A 21729-nucleotide genomic window follows, 5' to 3' on the forward strand; every position below is an offset into this window, starting at 1 on the left:
AAATGCCTAGTTAGTTCAGAAATTAATTATTTGTGGCTAAAAACAACTTGCTTCTGATTGGTCGGGCTAATCATGACGTCACATGTAGGTATATAACTGTCTGTATATTTGGCGCAGTTGAGACATACATTTTCTATGTATTTTCCTATGGTAAATCGGGGTGATTGGTCGTGTTTTCAGTGTCTCTTTATTTTGCGCTGGTATTGCGTGGCTAAGAAGTTTTATCAAGAATGGCATATACTAAAATGTTCCTTTAATAATGGAGCTTCAATATCTGTGAGTTTTATTGGCAAGCGAAAACTGATTTCGCTGTTATTTTATCTGGAAATTACTCATTTTTTTTAGGTCAATATTCAAAATATTTTACGGGAACAAGTTGGCACTTTTCTTGATTTTTGCACTCAAATCGCGTGCGATTCAACTGTATTGGAACTTGCAAAGAAGCTTGGTGATTAATTAACTGCGTTGTTATGGCACTGTTTGCAAAGCATGGATAATGAAACTCTGCCAAAGACTTAGCTACATAGCAATGCCTCAAGTAATACGCAAGAGGGACAGAATTCAGAGTCCGATCGAGAAGAATCGGTGCAAATGCTACGAAGACCAGGCAGCTCTGATACAATAGCTAGTCGTCTCACTACTCTCACTCCATAAGACCAGCTGATTCCTGACAGCACCGACTCGGATGCAAAGATGGAGCTCATCTTCCAAGCCAGAAACCAGTTCTTTGATGGAAGATGTGATGCTGCCTCTGTCTCTGCTTTGTTGGCCACTTTGGACGGGGCGGAGCTCCGCTCCTTGCGTGAGCGGTTATTCGCCTGTCATCCAGAAATAGTTCCTTCGTTTGCTGGCCGTTCCCTGATTAGGTGCAATACGGGGAGCTGTAATCAGGGAAGTAACTTTCCATATGAAAGGGGTGCAGGTGCACCCCCGTCCCCCATCCACTAGAAGTGCACCCCCATAGGCTAAGCGGCGCCCCACACGCCGCCCCACACGATTAGCTCTAGAGCAGATGGCGAGGGTGATTTCTCGGCTACATTCCATCTCGGCGTCGTAATGCTTGTGGGCTTGGAAAGCGTCCAGTCGTATGTAGGGTAGTGTAGGGGTAGGGTTGAGTTAAATAAGGTCCTTACATTTGAAAGGTTTGAACAACCCGCAATCAGCACAACATACCACAAGTTAAATAAAAAACTACCAAACTCCGCCCAACTAATATTAATAAACATTACAGCCAAACTAATGGCCTAAATAAAAATATATCTCAAATCCTAACAGTTATCGCGGGTGATGGCGCCATGAGTTGCTATTATCCAAAACAGATGCAAATAAACATGTTTGTATGTCCTATGTATGTTTGTTTTAAAAACGTTGCAGCGGCGCTGGGAACTGCAGTCTTAGATCTGGGTATGTTTGGCATCTGCAACTCTTCATATACCTACACATTAACCCTATTTCGGACGGGGAGACCTTTTAGGATTTTCTTGTACAATTGCCAAACGCCGCGAGACATTCAGCTCATATTTGGTGACTTTTCCTAAATGCTCATTTCGCACATCTCAGCAAAAAAAAAAAAAAATGCCGGGTCAGGTCAGGTCAGGTAGCCAGAGCGGGTTTGTTGACCCCACCTCAGAAAAGTTTGCAAACACGTCAGAGCTTGAGTTTTTCACGAAGTTATTTCCTTTCATCAAGTCTTCAAAACAGTACCTGCAGTATGTGTCGTTTGTATATCTCAGAATTTTTGATCTGTGACCTGAGGTTAGGTCAGAGTCGTGACCTTTACATTGCAAGCCTATGGAAAATTATTGAAATGCGACCTGCACCTCGAGTAAACGAGTCAAAACCACCCAATTCTTTAAGAATTATGACAAATTATCTTATCTGTAATGATCCAGGTGCCATTTACTGACAGGGACACCGGAGAGGGTTATCTGAGCCGAGATCATGTGAGGTGATATCTACCATACATCAATGCTCACAATGCTTACAATATTGACAATGCTTTTGCTTACAACACTTACAATACTTACGATGAGACCAGCAAGCACTCTGCCGTTACAGTTCTAACTTCTGTTTCGAAAAACGACGTTACACACATTCGCTGCCAGCATAACATGTATTGTTTGACAGTAACAAAATACAATTGACATCTGAACCCCAAACGGAGCGCCACCCACTCAAATTTTATAACCCTGACCGGTCAGGGGGCGAATGGAGGTCATTTCCTGGGCATTACACTCAGCCCTTGCACAAAATATCTCACCTCACAGTGATCATTACAACAATAGCACCGACTTGATAGTGGATTTCAAAGTACTTGCATCAGCTCTTCCTGCTATTGCAGACGATCATCTCCTCAGGGTAATGTTGTTCGGGACATGAACGTCACGAAGATCGTTTTCGGAGTTTCATAAGTGCTACTGCAACAGCCTGGCACAAAACAGGACTTGTACGCTCTTCTCTGCACTTTGCCCTTCAGTATATCACAAAAGAATTGTTTAGAATCCATCTTACGCTTCTTTCACAGTCTCCATAGGCGTAGGAACAGGGGGGGCCGGGGGGGCCATGGCCCCCCCACTTTCGGAGGTGGGGGGGCCAGCAATGTTAACTGGCCCCCCCACTTTTTGCTGACTTAAGTGTCTGTCTGTACCTAACCTACCACCCGGTAACTTGACAACTATTCAGCTTGCCCTTTAATGAGGATTCCTTTTTGTTTCTACAGCGTTATTGACCGCAATTTCCTTCACTCAATGAAGGAAACCATATCAGAGACAAGACTGTGAGTCCTGGTGACAGCATTTTGTTGAATACGAGGCGCGGGACAGCGAGCACTAAAAAGGTATAGGCAATACTAAGACAATACTAGCACGGTGCAGGAGAATGCGTATACAAACGACCAACGCTTGACCTTATCTGCTTGGGGTCGGCATAGTTCGTCAAAGGCGTACTAGCTGGGGGCCAGGGTGACCGTGCCTCAGCCTCGGTTCAAACAGGCTGGGGGCCAGCAATGTCTGTTTCTGCCCCTCCCCCTTCCACTTTCAGTGCAGTGGCGGTCGCAGAGGGGGATCAGGGCCATGCCCTTCCCCCTCCAAAGGCTAATCAGGGGGCCATCATATCATTTGGCCCCCCCAAACAACCAATGGGCCCCCATGGGCGTATGGGGCTCTGGCCCTTATTCGATTGTCAAGAGGCTCGAGAATCCCACGCTAGCTATTAACAGCTCCCAAACCAGTCTTTGAGGGTCCTACACTGATCTCGGAGGGCCCTTCAGTGGCGGTCAAGTGCCCACATTGACCGCTGAGAACCCACATTGACCTCATTTGAGGGCCCCTAAACCGGCCTCAAGGGCCCAGCCGGCGTCTGAGGGCCTCACACCGGCCTCTGGTGGCCTCATTTCTGTCTCTGGGGTCCCAAGACTAGCCTTTAGGTGCCTTTGAGGGCCCCGCACTGAATTCTGAAGACCCGATGCCGGCCTCTAAGGGTCCGCATCGGCCTCTGAGGGTCCACCTTGGCCTAGGGGTCCAACGCCGGCCCATGCCGGTCTTTTAGGGCCCCACACTGACCTCTAAGGGCCCATGCTGACCTGTAAGGACCCACATTAGCCTCTGATGGCCCAAGTCGGCATCTTAAGGTCTCATCTTGCCCTTTGCAGGCCCTGTACTGGTCTCTGAGGGCCTTAACCCTCGCCGGCCGGGGGGGGGGGGCGGGTGCCGCCCCTCCATAGTTTTTTTTTCGCGATAGCTCCGAACACGCCGGCGATAGAGAGCTGAAGCTTGGCATACCTGACCTTTGAATCAAACGGGATCTTTTGACACCAACCGCATTTTCGGGTCAGATCAGGTCACTGACCCATGTGGTCCATAAGTGAACCTCTGCACGGTCTTCAGATGTCGCAACTTCGCAACGCCCTTGCACTGCCAGAGGAGATTTCACAGGGAAATGAACCTTGGAGGACCTAGTATCCAATAGGAGTCTCTCAACTTGTATAATGTAACTATATCTCGGATTTTTCCTAAAGTTCATATGAGGTCAGGTCATTTTCGTGACCTCACCATTAGGTATAAGTCAATGGGGATAAACTGAAAACTTTTCCTGGCGCCGGGAACGATCGATCTCCAACTATCTCAAGCACACCGAATCGTGATTTCATGCACTCCTTGCAAGGTTCGATGCGTCACTTTTGCAATGTTGACCTTGCGCGACGTCATTTATGAAGTTATAAGGGTCTTATTAGTTTTTCGTCAATAACTAGGTACCGATCAAATTGAGCTAGCGAGTCGGGAAAGCCACCTATGGACTCAAGAAGACCTGCCGAATCGAATGATATGCGACATGACCTCCTTCGACCAATTTCGTGACCTGGGGACGCCGACCTGACCGTGACCCGAGGTCAACACCCTAAGTTTACCTCACCCGAACAAAAAGTATATCATTCGACGCGCCTGAGAGAGGCGAACACGATGCTGGCAAAATCGCGGCTCTGCGGCCATTTTTTGCGAAGTTATTCACCAAAAACGGAACCGTGCCTTGAGGCACTTGACCTGACCTCAGAGGTCACCGGTTTTTGTTTGTTTTGTTGGGTTAGGCCCTTTCGGTCCAATGAGACCATTTCAGAGCCGGAAGGATGATAGGATATAGGGGGAGACATTGGTCTGGGCAGGCACCCTAGTGAGTCGCCGGGGCTGAGCCCGTCCAGAGGACAGGCCACCCAGCCCCAAGGCACTCACTGCACCCGGCTACAGGGTGCGCTCCCTCGGGAGCAGCGGTGCCGCTCCAAGGGAGCAGCCCGCATGAGATAAAGTTGCCTGTCCAGCCCGGAGGGGGTTGCGGTGTGGAGGAGAAGGATTTCAGTATCCTGAGGATAGAAGCACGGAACGGTGTCAGAGGTCACCGGTTGACCTAGGACCATAAAATCGGGTATCGATCTCTGCGTCTCGTAACGGCGCACACGCTCGTTTTACCGCGACGCGCTAGCTCCACCTGGGGCGGAACGGCGAGGGGGGTCGTACCCGCCCCCCGCCCCCTCGGCCAGCGCGTATGTAGAAAACTTATAGGACCGGGCCGTGGAGGGTTAAACTGGCCTCTGAAGGCCCAGACCGTCTAAAAGTCCCACACCGGCCTCTGATAAGTGATAGTCAATCAGCCCAGTTGCAGTGGTCGCTGATATAAAACCTCTTAAAAACGTTATAGGCCTGGCTGAGCCTAGCTGGGCCGTTCATGCTGATTTTTATAGGTATATTGAAAAGACTCGCTTTGCACGTTTCACGCTTGCTCGTAATGAAAAAGTTGCTGCATGCCTCTGGAATTTGCATGGGTGCCAACGGCTGCGGAGGACAGGGGAACGCGTCCATCAGTTTGAGTTTATGGACGGGAGACTCCCTGAAATTTCAACCAATTTTTTTCTTTTTTTTTGTCTCGATTTTTTTAAACCTCTGAGCATGTTTGCGAAAACAAAGTGGCCGAAATCCGAGGAGAAATCGGACTTTGGGGGTAGGTTAGGTTTTGGACCTCTGGGACCCTGGCCCCCCCACTTTCGAAAACGTTCCTACGCCTATGACAGTCTCCCTTGCCACCGTAGGGCGTAGATAGATTGCTGTTGCTGGTAAGTTAAGGCACGGTAGATAGAAATTACCTCGGTTCTCAACGCCTTAAGTTATTTTCATAAAAAAGAACAAATAAATGATCAATAAGATGACAGGAATGTAAACATTTTAATCGTAAAGTAGTCCAAATATTGGAATGAGCTTTTGCTTTTCAGCATCCTCCGATTCATCATCTTTATCATTTGAAAATTCGAGGTACATAAAATGTTTATCACGCGCTCATGTTAAAGGGACCCTCCCACCTTCAAAAAAGTTTATGAATTGGCAATGAAGTGATGTCGCTCGGTTCAGAAAGAGCGAAAACGAATATCTACCAAATTTCACCGAAAAATATTCACCGGTTTTCAAGATATTAGACTTTTACTTTTGTTTACTTTTTTGGGATCTCCGCTGTTTCTAGCGACTTTATTTTAGAAGTGCGGCGTTTGCGGCAGATGTTGCGCGCAAATAGCATATACCACCGCGTGCTACAAAACGTTTTAGTCAAACATTTAAAAATCGTTAGATATCTGCGCTGACGTCACACATTCAGAGGGGTATCCCTAAGCATTAGCCCCTCTGAATCAAAATGCTGCAATTTTGAAATTCAATATTTCCGATTTAAGGCATTTCTCGATGTTGTGAGTGCCGAAACCGGTAATTGTGAGCCAGGGACCCCATTTTGGCTATCTCAACTCAAATCTAATGTTAAGGTGGGAGGGTCCCTTTAAGTGGGAATATAGTACACGGCAGACACATCAATTTTTGACACTGAACATTTCATCCGTAAATGTTTTAGCATAATTTAAAGTTAAAAACAGCGCGAATGGCAGAGTGAAGCAAACAACATCTTTCACCCATTGATATAACATGTAATCCGTGGTGCGCCAGATGCGCCATTATTTGTCAACCGCAGAAGGTGACATGTGACGTAACAGCATCAAGAGCATCTTTTTTCAAGAACTTTTCAAAACAAGTTTTCTATCTTTCTTCCCCCATTTCTCTCAGCTTATTGATTTTATGAGGCAATGGTATGCACCATAAATTCTGTGAAAATAGTTTGATCATTTTCATGCATTCTTAAAAAATCGAGTTCCCAACCCCATTGTTGGCAACAACACAAAATCGATAACTAATCGGCAGAAGCATTGCGTTCGCCGGCCAAGCACTCAAGAAAAGCTGCTACAGCTAAACAAGCCAGCGAAGCCGCGGAGCCTTCGAGTCGGCGCTACCTACCAACCGCGTCAGCTCAGCCTGTCTGTCCTGACGTCACACATCAAAGACGTCCTGTTGCCATTCTGACGTCACTCACCCTCCTTGGTGGGCAGCACCACCTTCTCCACGGTCTCTGTGTGCTTCAGCTTGTCGGCGCTGAAGCCCTCCAGCTCGGATTTCACGGTGGGCGACACCTTGGGCAGGTCCTTCAGCGTGGGGCTGGTCGGCGCGGCCATCGTCAGAACCTGCAACAGAAGAGATAAGACACTCAGTGGACAGTTAACAGAAAATCACATGGCCTGTCAAATTCAATGCGAGCATAAGAGATAAAATATCGTGATTTTTTAGTGATTTAAAAACTTATGAAAGTATCGTGCAGTAACTTCAGGAGTTCAAAGTGGAAGGTGTGTTTGTCGCTACCTCGTCAATAAGCAAATAAAGGTATCTAATCAGAAGCCATTCATGAGTGAATCGGACCGAGTTGGATAAGGTATGCATTATGCAATATGCATAGGGCTGGCATGAAAACACCCTATAACAAGCAATATGTAGTATGCAATGTGCATGCTCAGTGCTCTGAAAAACATATATCCAGCCGAGATATAGTTATCCGCATCACGTCTGATACGGACGCTCGGAAGTCGGGTAATTCTGCGGCAGTCTGACGTCTGGGTGGTAACAGAAACCACAACATTTCCCATCTCCTCCCCTCTCACTCCCGCCACTCTCTCCACTCTCCCTGGCGCCCCTGGGCCGACCGCCACAGACTATGGGCCGTGGGATAACGACGACGCCGACGGCCGGGGAGCAGACTGACGGTGAATGCCGAGACTTGGCCGAGACTCCCTCGCCGCTCCACTGATCTCGGAGAGGTCGGGGACCGCCGGCCAGACGGACCGGACTCTCAGACACGGGCCGAGATCGGGTGCGATGGCCTCCGATTCAGAGGGAGAGGTGGAAGGGATGGGCCTCCTAGCAGTTACGGGACGTCGCGCTGACTGGCGAGTGACGACAGCCAAGCGGGGAGGAGAAAAACTGGAAGCAAATTGAAGTCGATTCGCCTCCTTTGGTGACTAAGAAAGGTACAAATATCGGGCATGTGCGCGATGTTAAAATTTATACATTGTTTATAAAACTAAACAATCTTAGGTAAGTACCACTGCAGTTCCTACAATCGACCACAATTCCAGTTCTCGGAATCGACAGATAGTCAATCAAAGCTCAAACTGGTCGGAGCTAGAAGAGCCCCTAGCTCCACAGAATACCAATGGCCGGGTCGCCCGGGCCGCCCTGCAGGTCGCTGGGGACGCTGCCGTGCCCGGGGGCCCCGTACCGCTCAGGTGCCGTCTGTGGATGCCGCTGCGGCGGCTGACTCAGAGGCGCCGGTCAAAGGTCACGGCTGGGGGAGCGGCGGGTCAGCCGAGGTCACGGACCAGCCAGAGGGACCGACCGGGAGGCCCGCACCACCGCAGTGGAGGTTTCAGAAGAGTGAACGTTTGAAAAGCTCGGTTATTCGCAAAAAAAAAGTCGCGGAAGCTACATCATACTAAGATATATTTCTCAACTCTATGTGAAACTTCAGGTGAAATACGCAATGCGGATATTTATTCGGCCAATAATTTCAATCAGTAGAAAGGTATTTGCAAGCCAACTTTTTGCAACAACTATTTGCAGGCACCACTCCTCTTCCTTTTGTGTCCCGGCCATGTCAGCACCAGTCCTGCTCGGCGTTTGTCGTCTGAGCCATTACTGTCGGTTCTGCAGCCATCGCCACCACTCACCACCGTAGTGGTGACCTCAGAGGAGGTCATAGGGAGCGTTCTGTGTCTGATATCAACAACCCTCCGGCAACCCTCATCACCCCTCTGTGAAGCCACGGACCAGGCTGCAGAAGCTGAACGGAGACGAGAGAAAGAGAGAGAGAGAGAGAGAGAGAGAGAGAGAGAGAGAGAGAGAGAGAGAGAGAGAGAGAGAGAGAGAAAGAGAGAGAAGAAAAAAGAGCAAGAGGCGCACCAGCTGTACCAGAAGCCGGGTTGTAAGCATACATATGACCCGAGGTCACCGTTAAAAGGGCGACGAAAATGAGGCGTACAAAAGCAATCCCAGCCACAGTACACAATCACTTATTTGCCATAACATAACGCTGAATAACGATGATTGGGTGATGGGCCGAATGGTGCATTGCATGAGCAACAGAAACAAAGACTGCATGGCAAGAAATGAAAAATGGCCGGAGATACCAAGCAATTTCAACCGAAATAACTATTCCAGTAAGATGCAAGGACGATAAATGTTGTCTTAGCGTCCTATGATGTGTGTGATGTAGGTAAAAAAAAACATGATAAACGTTTCAATTTCAAGCAATTGATTATCGCTACACGGTTCAATACTTTGTAATACGATTTTAAGAAGCTTGTAATTATATTTTGTTATTATAATCAAAATACAAAAGCGGGTGTATTAAGATCTACTCATGCTCACATCAGCGATTAACTCAGTACATATGGCTGGCAATTTGCGATGCGCTTTGGTAGCGACAATGCCCAATTTTCAACCACATTACGGAGGACACGTGTGTCGGTTCCACCTCAAATACCATCTCTTACCCAATACCCAACCGACGATGTGCGACCTTGAGGTATGGGGCCGCCTGGCCGACTTCTCATCACCTTGCCCTTCCTACTACCCCTCCCCCCCCCCACACACACAAACCGTCTAACGTCCTCAACAATACCACGTCTCTCTTCAGATCGAGCTTGGACCAAGTCGCTTTTCCGTTAGAGCCGGATCTGCAGCAGTGTATCGGCCCATTCCTTATCTTTTCCGTTGACGGAAGCCAGTCCGAGTTTCTTATCACAGCTACCGAATAGCGCCTTGGCGTTTCGCCTAGTCTCCGAAGGAAAAAAGCGATCATGTGTGGATGTTCAGGGGTGTGGATGTGGACATGTGGACGTGGAGATGAGGCAAGTGGACGTGGGAATTCCTGGGAGTTGCGACGATGGCCGTTCACAAGCTCGCGGCGAACGGTGGGGGTGGGATCGGTCAGGCACGTCGTGGGAAATTTTGGTAGTACGTGCCGGAGCGCAGCTAACGGATCGGAGCAGCCATGGGAGCTTGTTAGCGGTCTCGGGCCCCAAACTCGTGGAATGACTCGGTAAAAGTGCTGTGAAAACTGAAAGGTAGCTTCTGTTCTGTTAGCGGCATCGGGCATACTCAAGGCGACCACTGCAGTGCCGTGCATTGTATGCTTTTTATAGGGCTCGGCAATGAAGTCAGTAAGGATTACCTGTGCATGCCTGAAACTGCAGTGTCCAATGCCTATGCTCTTTAGCAACGAAAGCGAATCATAATGGTTAGATTTACTCAAAAATTGTGTATGTCCTTTTCATTTTTTTAAACATCCGAATAAACCTGAAACCGGTGCAGATCATCAAATACCGCCCCAAAGCTGGGCAGCATCAGTCCCCACCCCACCCGCTAACGCGGCTGTCAGCGGCTGCTGACATACCGACTGCTGACATCTGACAATCTGACGCCCTTCCGCCGAGCACGCGCCGCGCTGTCAGCGTCCCGCATCCGGCGGATGTTCCGCCCGTACAGCGGACGGCAGACTCCACACTCCACCTCCAGATCCACAGTCCTGCATTCCGCCGGCCGCGCGCCGAGCGCCAGCGGCCCCGGTTCCATCCCGGCCGGTCCGGCCAGTGTGGTAAGCCCGCCTCGCAGTCTGGCCTAACTCCGCGGGCGCGGCCCAGACGCCGACAGAGCTCCTATCACAAGTCCGCTCCGCCACGGGGCCGCTTCAGCCAGCGAGAGTCTGTATTAGTCGAGTCGCTACCTGCATGACAATCATCCTTGCATTGTCGGGATCTGCAAACTAACATGTCTGGTCTGCATCAGAATTGGGGGGTCTGAGGCCAGCCCGCAGTGGCGATAGGCTAGAAAAGGAGCGGAGAGACACACCGAGCTGACCCATGACGTCACGTCGTCATGGTAACGACCCGAGTGACTAAGCACGATTTCGGGACGAAGACGTCAACCAAGTGCATGCGCCTGTTTCTCCAAGAACGAATGCAAATGCCAGGACCCGGTCGATATTGTCTAGCTGGAGCCGATGTGTGCCAGCAGCAGCAGTACGTGCTGTTGATTGCAATCAGGAGCGTGAAGCAGATCTGCCATCAGAAGTCAGGTCTGTAGTCGAGCCCCCGCAGCGGTCCAGTTAGCCGAGGTAGACGGGTTATCCACCCGGTCAGCCACACCCTGAGCCTCCTCTCGCCCGGGCCCCTCCGGGCCGAGCAGGTGACCACACCTGCATTAAATCACCGCGACTGGGTCACCGTGTGTGTCAGACAGCTGGGCCGCCGTGGTTCGTATGGAATCGATGAGTCGGTGGAGCTGTATTAGCGCCATCCAAATAATTCCGATTTTCTGACTGTGTCCGATGTCAGCGAACGAAATGAATGCAATGCAACGAGTCATTTAAAGTTCACTATAACGTAAGCTGGACATTGACAATGCCTATATGGCCTATGGAATGCCAAACGTTTAACAACTATGTCTATTAGCTTGACGAGAAAAGAAAGCAATCGACCCAATCAGGCATAGCTTTACATATAGGAGCTAGTAATTTTAGCTTTACATATATGAACTATAGTAATAGTAATATTTAGTAATATTACTATTATTATTATTATTATTATTACTATACTACTATCATTAATATTATATATATTAATATCATATTATTAATATTAATATTTAGTAATATTTTTTTCAAAACCGTGACACTTTTTTTTAAACACTCTGGTAAGGAAGGACGCTGATGTAACCCTGGGACAGCAATTAGACCCGGAGACTGCGAGGACGCAACAATGCCATCTGAACGATCAGAAGATAATTGACCGTTCTCCATCTCCCATCCAACAACAACTAATGGTTTGCGTTTCTCAGCGGTAAGGGGCGAAGCAGCGCGGATGAGCACGCCATGGGGACTTAACACTCACCAAGTCAGCTGTTCTTCCCTCGATCACTGAACGTTCACCTTCACCACCACTGAGCGCCTCAGGCACCGGTCGGGTGGGGTCAGGTCAGACGTCTGAGCCGCCTCGAGGCACCAGCGTCCTTATACCATTACAGTTCGGACAGAGTTGGCTCAAACTCACAAACTCACGCCAGCGTCGGTAGCGCCACAGCGACTCGTCACGGCCTCATTGGCAATCAGACAAAGCACGCCAAAGTGCCAAAGAACGCGAGGGAAAGCTCGTTGTCGCGCGCTTTTTGTGACGTTTTTGCAGCTCGCGGACTGGGACGCTGTGGGGTAAAAACTGTCCCGCGGTCGGGAGAAGAAGCGCGGTCACGCGGGTCGGACCGCTCGCAGACGTCCGGCTGTTCAGCACCTCCCGTGGGCGGGGTGATTTACTGGCCGAGAAGAGCATAGAGAAAACAGAGCGACAGGCTGACGGGAGAGTCTCTGTGGGCTGGCCTATTGGCACGGCATTTACTGTTGCCGAGGTGAGTCAAGCTCGCGACATACTGGCTAACATGCTTTGTTTGTCTCCGTGCATTACCATTATGAATGCGAATGCTATAAATCAATGTCATTTTCATTCGGATGTAACGCTGCAGTGTCGGCTGTGGATTAAAGGCAATGAATGAATGCGAATTTCCTTTTCTATGGCTATTTCCTCTGCATTTGAATCGCAAATAGCGTCAGCTAAAATTCCGAACTAGAATCCAGATAGAGACGCGCGGCTCTTACTATCTTCCCCCGGCGCGTGACAGACACGGAATTCCTCGCGTGAGCCTCCATTGTTTGCAGACCGAACAGAGGGCTACCCCGCTCGGCGACAAAAACAACACCTGCCAGCAACGAGGTTGCACCTCTCTCACCACGCAGAATCGTCTACTGTGACGGCTGAGGTCCAGAACGTCACGTGCCACGTGCTACTCGAAAACGTTTAACTACTTGAACGAGTGACAGACCAAAATATAGGTAGTTATTTTTAAAGGTTCAGACAAGAGCACTCCGATTTAGAGTGAAAATTAGACCAAGTCACCAAAATAGACACGTTCATACATAAATATAGCGGGCTGAGGCCCCTAAAGCCTCCACATCTGATGCGGCGTGCGGTATGTTAAAACGAAAGGTTTAGTGAAGTGCCCTTTGACCCCTTTGACCTGCAGCATGGCACAGGTCCCACAGGTGCGCCAACAGTAGCACCTGAGCCCCGACACACCGCTGCAGCATTTACAATGTGCATTACGAATCGTCGACAACGTGACTGCACAAGCGGAAGCACGGACTACGCTGCTGGCTTTGTTTGGATAACTACGCACGAGTCGAATTCATGTGAATCCGCGGCTGTGCACGTTCGGACAGATGACTGTCAAAGATATCGTGAAATTTGGTATGGTGAAAAGTGTGACATTCAACGTCCATAAATTGAATTTTCCGTCAGGTCTTCCCTCTTGTCTTTTGTTTGGGATAAAAAGAGCGGAAATATTTTCCCAAATTATCCTATAACAGAAAGTGTGAGAAGAATTAATTCATAAAACTTCATTCACTAAACAAATAAAAAGACCAAGGCAGAATCGATGAACTCATCATTCACCGCTGATGCCAAGGCAAAAACCGTATATCTAACAAGTAACATCGATGCTGCCTGCGATAAGGTTTGTCCAAGACGAAGCTACGAGACGAAGCATAATTAGACTGAGCTATGTGTGTTTTGCATCGCTTCTTTGCCTTATCTAGATAATCAGCATCCGTCTTTCGGAAAAAGGGACGTTTTGTCTAAAGATGACTAAAAAAAATATCGAATGGAAACTAAAACATTTATAACATACATCTTACCCACACCCGATAAAGATGATAAGATAGCACATTATCATTATTCCAGCATTTGGGTACAAAACGTTTTGTACTCTGAAAGACCAGCCGAGCATTTCCCAACAAACGTAGGTATAACGCCTTGGGTATAACCGTCGGGCGGCGGCTGGCGCGGAACCATAGGGATCGGAGAGGAATGTCGGTTCGGGCTGTGTCAGACAGCTTTCTCTGGCGTTCGGAGGTGACCTCTGCTGACCTCGGCGGCGTTCGGAGGTGACCTCTGCTGACCTCGGCGTCGGCCGCCGCTCTCAGTCGGCCTCTCGTGATAACCTCGGGTGACCCCGGAGCCGTCAGAGCTAGCAACAAAGGTGTGTTCGGGTGTCACCCTGAGGATGAGCCAGGCCTGAATGCCTTTCGTGATCTCAAATGCAGTTGAGAAAAAATGTGCTTTTCAGATATAATCATAGGGGAGAGCGGGGCCAGTTGAACCACTTTTTATATATTGACATGCACAGCGAGATCTAGTTGTCATATCGAAAAATGCACAATGCCATGAAAAAATATGCTCTTTTGGCTTCATTTTAAGATATGTAAAATTATGTTTCAAACATATTTTGGTGCCAAACGCATGCTTATAAAACAGCTCTACGCCCGTTTCAAATGACCCCGATGCGAGGGTCAATTGAACCAGCCCATGGGGTCAATTGCACCTATCCTTAACAATGGGCTGTTTTCCTCTTTAAGGCCACTTTCTTAAGGAGATATTTTGTCCGGTTTACTTTTCCAAATGCTACATTCAATAGGTCGTTGGAAAGCTAAAAGTGCAAAGTTCCTCATAATAGGTGACATAAAGTACATAGACTATGGTAAAATGGGCGGATGAGGATAATGAGAAATATCTCAGGCTATAGTGTGCTTTCAAGCAAAAGGCTGGAGAAAAAGAGGTCAAAAAATGAGCTCTATTAATCTACTATTTGAGTTTAAAAGCTCATTTCAAAGGTGGACTATTTCCTTTAATGTTTACAGCCCCTGAACAATAACCATTGCAAAGGTTACCGGGGTCCATTGAAACGGCCTGTGGCCCTGTTTCAACTGACCCTCAGAGAAGCGTTTCAATTGACCCCATCCGCTCCCGCCATCTCGCACGCGCCGTAAAGCACATGTCAAACGAGCTGGAGGGACGACATCATGCTGAATGAAGGGCCAAATAAGGTGTTATTCCGGAGCCAGGAGTTCTTCTTTCAGCAAACAAAGGTATATGAGATATCACAAAATACTCATAAAAACGATTTCTCCCAAACGCCCCTCAAAAACACAAAAACAAGTGTCAAATCAAAATTACCGTCCGTTTGCCGCCCAAACGCCGTTGACAAAGGAAGTGGTCGAGCGCGGATGCGCAGTGGTGTCGGCAACGCCATATGTTGCATACTGTTGAAAATAAAGCCATGTTTCATCTGACCCCGTGTTTCAACTGGCCCCGCTCTCCCCTAATGGTTAGGAAATGAATTTAAGTTATCAAGTAAAAAGCAAAGGTATATGCAATTATACTTCTAGCACTTGTTTAATGCTGAGAAAAATGCAATTATATCCCGTTAACATAAAATCTTCATCTTCATCTTCATTAACAAATCAACATCTTCTTATAAACAAATCTTGTTTAATCGCCAACCATAGCTAATAGCTGTAGAGTAGTGAAACTTGCAATCAAAATAAACCATTATTTTTGGCATAATGAGTCAAAGCAAAAACCAGGCGATAAGAAAGAGTATCTTAAAAACAATCCAATGGGAAATTTTCATTGACCAAAGTCAACCTTCACCAGTCCGATTCACTCGTCCACCATACATTGACACAGACGCGACAGATATCTCTTTGTTGGCAATCGGTGTTCACCGAAGCCTGTTTGGGCTCCACGAGCTCTGACCTTGACATTTGCCCCGACACAAAAAGGTCGCCAAAAGTCGGCTTCATAAAGCAGCCTCGTAACTCGTGGTATCATAAACAGTATTCAGAAACAATGCAAGGCCATGTGAAAAAATATAAAGTTGGAACAGTTAATAAATATTTCATTAATTAGTATTAATGCACTTGCTAACATAAATGACCGATAGAAGACGTTTCGTTATGTAATGAGGATGGACCTTTTAAATCTCAAATTTTAATCGAACAAATGGATAAAGGCGCCCTAAGCATTTTACCAAGTAACGCATGGGGCCTAAATTTAGTTGGAGTGATATCATCGCCGAAGCTATCGGTTTTCTACATTATACCGGCTGAGATGGGGAGGGGGGAAGCCAGGAAGTGGAACTGGAGCCCCTCCCGTTTCGCCGTTACGCCCCCTAATTGAGATATTCCACCTAATTGAGCTAGAACCTCGCGGAAAAGCAAGCAACGTTACAAGACGCAGCGACTGGTACCTGATTCTAAGGTATCAGGTCTATTGGTGACCGGTCACGACAGGTCAGGTCACGTGCCCCAAGGTGTACCTAGGTTCGGTTTTTATAAATAACTTTGTCAAAAATAGCCCTAAAGCAGCAATTTTGGCACCATTATGTCTATCCTGTTCACGTGCGTCCAACAGCATGCTTGCAAAAGGTCTTGACATCAGGTCACGGCCTCTCAGGTCACTAAGCTGGTCGAAGGAGATCATATAACACACAGTGGATATAACATATAACTCGATCCCAAATGTCTTTCTTAGTCCACTGAAGGGTCGGAGAGACCTAAATTGCACCGGCAACGAGGTCAGCAGGCGCTCATAGTAGAGGAGAACATAAAATAAAATTGGACCTAAGCGTATCGAAAGAGCCACAATCGATGGTTGGATGTCTCATTTCTTTGAACTGCACTGCCGCAGGTTTTGTGTTGAGATAAAAAGATGGGCGTTAAAAAAGGGGCCATGGCCCTAATGTTCACTGCCCTGCAATCATTTGTAGCGTTGCCCATGCATAGCACAGGAAACCAAACCAGTTCATTTTGTTTTCGCCTGGTCAGCTCTTACCCACTCATTGAACCATACAAATGCAATAAAAAGGCACATACAACACACCGACATTCCCGCACCCAAACTCACCTCGATGAAGCGATATCAGCACGAAAACAGCAGCAGCAACAATCAGCAGTCTCCGCGCACCCAACCCTCACAATCCACTCTGAGCACTGACACGCCCAGTCCGGCCCGCCGCCTGCTAGCGCGGGCGACCCGGCGATACGGGGGAAGGGAACGCTGATCGGCACACCAGCCAATCAGCGAGCCGGAGCCGGAGGCCGGCAGCGGCTCGCGCGAGCTCGTGCCGCCGCCCGCCGCATGGCTGTAGCCCCCGGCGGTCTACAGGCACCGGAAGACGGTGGGGTGGATAGGGAGGGAGGATGGGTGGGTGAGGTGGAATTTTGGTGGCGCTGGATGACAGTGAACGGCCCAGGAGTTACAGACCTAGCCGAAAATAAAGTGGAATTTTTTGTTTATTATCATTAGGTCCTATTGGAACTTGAAACTCGCCTCCTCTGCAGTCAACAGAGCCTGAACATCACACTTAAAGGTTTAAAAGTTTAAAAGTTTTGTAGTCGCAAAAGTTTTGGCTCGATTATGAAATGCATGAATATTTACGAGCTCCGCACATCGGTCACAGCTCACGTTTCAAGAACTACCGAACTACTCAATGCCTACTTAAAATAGATAAGATACTCTTCACTTCTACAAGCTACACTAATGGCTGAATAAGTGTGGATAGACGCTGGTAGCCGACGACCATTGCAATGATCGGTTCCTTCTCTGCACCTAAGTGCTAGATAGTAGGGGAAGTTGGGGCAATGCCGGAGTTGGGGCAAAGCCGAAATTCGAGATATTTCGAAAACCGTAAGATATGGATGCCACCTGTCAGTGATGCTCTGATTCTCTGACTACAATTATCGCATGTTTGTTACGAGTCGTCATTCGGAATACTTCGACTGTGAGGGCGCCAAGAGCGTTTTCAAGGTACGTTTCCCTTGTACTACATGCGCCTTTGAAGCTGCATTTCTTACTCATTATGCTACCGTTTGTCTGGCCAATTCGGTCAAGTAATCTTTAGCATGTCTTTGCATAAGTGTGCTGCCTATTTGAAATTTATACAGCACGTTGAAAAGTTATGGGCCTGCAAATGAAAGTATGGCTGGCTGGGGTAATGCCGAAAACGTGCGATTACGCACGTGTTAAAAGCACGCTACTGTAGAATAGCAACGCGTATTTTTAGTCAAACAAATTACACTTTCAGCCGACACAACGGCCTGTTACCTATAAGGAATGATTTACCTGGCATTTTCTTATTATATCACACAATTATAACTTCCAGTGTGCACCGCGTCCTCAAGCTCTTAAAACGCGTGTCAGCTTTGATGAATTCTGGATAAAGTTTGAGATAAAATGGCAAAACATCAATGTCGGCATTCCCCGTAGATCATTTCTCCCATTTTCGGCTTTCCCCGCAGTCCGGGGCAACGCCGAAAAAGTCACTTGTTTGATATTTTTAGTTTGTGCGCTTAACGGTATGCAAATTCATCAAATGCGCCTGGTATGTTTGAAAGGCAAAAGACTGGCCTCTCGAATGACGCCAACAAGAATAGCTTATGTTGTCTACCTTGCGTGCTACGGGCGTCAGAAAAAAAGTCTTCGGCGTTCCCCCAACTTCCCCTACCGATTCTATCCAGCACTCGGGTACAGGTCTAGATGTACCTACGGTAACTAGAGCAGATGACTTATCAGTGGTGTCTTCTCCCAGGCAGGACTCTTTGTTTGTTTGTTTTGTTAGGTTAGGCCCTTTCGGTCCAATCAGACCATTTCAGAGCCGGAAGGATGTGAGGAGTTAGGGGGAGACATTAGTCTGGGCAGGCACCCTAGTGAGTCACCGGGGCTGAGCCCATCCCGAAGGACAGGCCGACCAGCCCCAAGGTACTCACTGCACCCGGCTACGGGATGCGCTCCCTCGGGAGCAGCGATCCCGCTCCAAGAGAGCAGCCCGCATGAGATAAAGTTGCCTGTCCAGCCCGGAGGGAGTTGCGGCGTGGAGGAGAAGGATTTCTGTATCCTGAGGATAGAAGCACGGAACAGTGTGGCAGGACTTGGACGGTTCGGTGCTTTATGGTTCGGTGGCTCAGGGTGCTCGTCACTTCGTCAATGCTCGTAGGTGGCGCTGGCGTCGGGTCCCTTCTCCGGGACCACCTCGACTGTGGCTGAGGGCGTGCGGGCTCGTATGGTGGCGCTAGTGAGCGTTACCTTCTCTGCAGTCGGCTGGACAGCTGCTGTGGGTAGGTAGGTGACGCCACTGGTGGTGGCCAGATTCCCATTTTATCCGCTGTGCCTACTAGCATTTGTTAAATTTGTGTTCTTATGTCCACTGCTCAGCTCGTGAAGAAACAATGCTATTACGACGCATAAAACTTATTTACGCTAGAAGTGGAATTTAATGCGAGTCTGATACAAAGATTGGTGAGCTTGTGCCACTGCCCTTGTTTGGAATTCTAACGATTGATGTCCTTATCGATCACATAAGACAGCTCGAATCAATAATGCATGGTGATCGATATTTTTCGACAGCAAAACTTCTGTTATCAGTCGCCGTGCACAGACAGATCGAGCTGTAGGACGCGATCTAATCACCGCATAAGCTTTCCATATTCAATCCTGTTCGGGACTCGGGAGAGACGATGCGCGGAAGGGGTTATCCGATTCAACATTCAGTCACTTTGATGTCGATATTCTAGTCATATCTGATTCACATTTGTTTTCAGAGACCTATGTATCGCAGGGTTAGAAATGCATCCAACTACAAGACTACAGGCTCGGTGAGTTGATTTCCAAAAGATCGTGCCGAAGGACGGGAAGAAGCTCAAGATAGACATCTTTCAGCGTACGTCGGTCTCTGCGAAGATAAGACGCGGCGACGCAAGTCTCCATATGAAGCTGCTGAATCAAAGACAGTAAAAAAAAAAAACAGTTCCATTTGCATCGTTGGCTGGCCGCCATTCCACCACTGGCACTGTCTACCAACAGCAAAAGTCCGTCGTCTACCGTCCATCGTTCCACCGTCCACCGTCCCCCGTCCATCGTCCAGCGTTCACCGTTCACCCACGGTACCTACATAAAACACTTGTTCACCGTATATACGAGTGTTTATTGCGTTCACCGTACACCGTCTACCGCCCACCGTCCAATTTTCATCGGCCACCACCCAACGTCCACCGTTTACCCTTCTACCGTCAACTGTCCATCGTTTTCGATTCACCGTCCACCATCTACCTGTTCACCCATCAAACTGCACTTTCATTCACTGCCCATGTCTTTCACCGTTCATCGTCTTCCACCACCCCCATCCACACCGGTAGTGCCAGTCAGCTGTTGCTCTAGTTTGCATCTCCAGCCGCAGCCAAAAATAATCCGGGCCCGGCGGAAGGTGCTCGAGCCGACTCGGCGTGGTGCCGCGCCGCGTGGCACTCCGTCGGTAACGACGACCGGTGTGCAGTGTCGGTGCCGACGAAACGCGGAAGTGGTAGAAACTTCAAGAACGAACTGTCAACTGGGATTGTACATAAAAGGTCAGCTGTGCGGATCAAATAAAAGAACCCGAGAAGCGGAAATAGAGCAAGACGTGTAGGTGACGGGAATCGTCGCATGCCCAGAAAGCAGGTGAGGATTGATACAGCAGGAGCAAAACAGTTTCCATGTAGTTCAATATGCATCCATGCATGTATTGCATGCATGGAAAGTAATTTTTAGCAGCAGAGCTGCTTCGTCGTCCCTTCTTTTCGCTTCAGCATTCCTTTTTGTTTTGTTAAAACTTTTTTAATCAATGGATAAAAGTAAGACATGACTGGTCATCGGTTCGAAGTTTCTTGAAAGAAGTAAATTTGAAAGTGTACACTGTACCGGTATTAGGTATAAGATTAACACATTCGCCTATAAGACTGTATCTCGCCCTACAGGCAACCATGACATCAGACACCAATCCCAGCAAGAACTCTGGCTCCGCTACCAGTGGAAAGAAGCGAGGCAAGAATGCCAAAGGCGGCGCCGGCAAGGCAGCTAACAAGACGGTCTCGTTCAGTGCCAATCCCGATCCACCAGCCCAAGCGCCGGTGAATGGGGCTTCAAACGGAGACGCTCCCGTACCTGCGCCTAATCCGGCCTCGACAGAGACTGCTGGTGATGTGACCTCTAGTGCTTCTGATCCTGGAGACGCCACTGCGACAGCCTCGCCTTCTGCTGGATCCAGTGATGGTGCTGCTCCCTCTGACGGTGCTGGAGACGCTGCCGGTTCCCTTGACGAACCAGGGCAGGTCACGGAGGCAGACAAAATGGCCATCGCAAAGGCTGGATACAAACGTCTCTGTAGTGATGCCACACTACAGACCAAGAAGGACGGCTACTTTCGAACATTCGACTCGCAGGTAAGTGAATGACGAGCGTATCTAGGGCTGAAAATTTACAGAGACCAAACCCCGCTAGGTGAACCCGGCCCTGGCCGTCTCTCACTTAGATCGATGACCGTTGACCGCAGAGGACCTGGTCCGATCATCGCTCTAAACTCGTTTGGTCGTGCATAGATCGATTCAAATTATGCCATAAACTTCTTTAGTAGTTGTGTTGTATAAAGCGGTTCTTCAGAAACAAAAATGGTGCAACAATGCAATGCAATATAGACGGTGATTTGATCAACGCCAATTTTCAACAAACAATGATATTTCATGCCTACTTAGTAATTGAAGTAAAGATGAGGCATATATACAATAATTATTTGCTTTGCACTAGAATTCTCACCTAATCTTGTTTTACCAGGTGCTACAGAGTATTCCCGAGGAGAAGTTTGAAGAGTTCAAAAAACTTACGACAGACATGGAAAGAATTTTCTTCGTTTGGAACGTTCCGACGGTACATTCTACAGTTACGGTAAGTTATTGAGGAGAAATAGACGAGAAAACGAGAAGAGAGAGAGAGAGAGAGAGAGAGAGAGAGAGAGAGAAAGAGAGAGAGAGAGAGAGAGAGAGAGAGAGAGAGAGAGAGAGAGAGAGAAAGAGAGAGAGTGAGACAGAGAGAGAGAGAGAGAGAGAGAGAGAGAGAGAGAGAGAGAGACA

The 21729-nt window shown here is 48.3% G+C and overlaps 2 protein-coding genes across 4 annotated transcripts in view; one reads left to right on the forward strand and one right to left on the reverse strand.

The window, feature by feature from the left end:
* Positions 1–16953, reverse strand: part of LOC122368097 (thymosin beta-like) — a 27506-nt gene extending 10553 nt beyond the window's left edge. Inside the window, exons 1-2 of one of the 3 annotated variants that reach the window (XM_043341736.1) lie at positions 16697–16953; positions 6892–7039 (exon numbers count right to left, since the gene is read on the reverse strand). In XM_043341736.1, the coding sequence (XP_043197671.1) occupies positions 6892–7030 (139 nt within the window). In that variant the 5' untranslated portion in view covers positions 7031–7039; positions 16697–16953. Of the gene's footprint in view, positions 1–6891; positions 7040–11797; positions 11899–16696 lie in introns of those variants that run through there. The other 2 variants (XM_043341735.1, XM_043341734.1) reach the window with 2 other exon arrangements.
* A 3130-nt stretch (positions 16954–20083) lies between these two features.
* Positions 20084–21556, forward strand: LOC122368092. The gene is made up of 3 exons (XM_043341728.1): positions 20084–20284; positions 20581–21045; positions 21434–21556. The coding sequence occupies exons 1-3, from the start codon at positions 20270–20272 to the stop codon at positions 21554–21556; spliced, it is 603 nt and encodes a 200-aa protein (XP_043197663.1). The 5' UTR covers positions 20084–20269.
* Positions 21557–21729: the final 173 nt, after the last annotated feature.

The sequence above is a fragment of the Amphibalanus amphitrite genome, unplaced genomic scaffold (genome assembly GCF_019059575.1).
Source record: "Amphibalanus amphitrite isolate SeventyFive unplaced genomic scaffold, NRLGWU_Aamphi_draft 000922F_arrow, whole genome shotgun sequence".
In the NCBI taxonomy this organism is placed as follows: domain Eukaryota; kingdom Metazoa; phylum Arthropoda; class Thecostraca; order Balanomorpha; family Balanidae; genus Amphibalanus; species Amphibalanus amphitrite.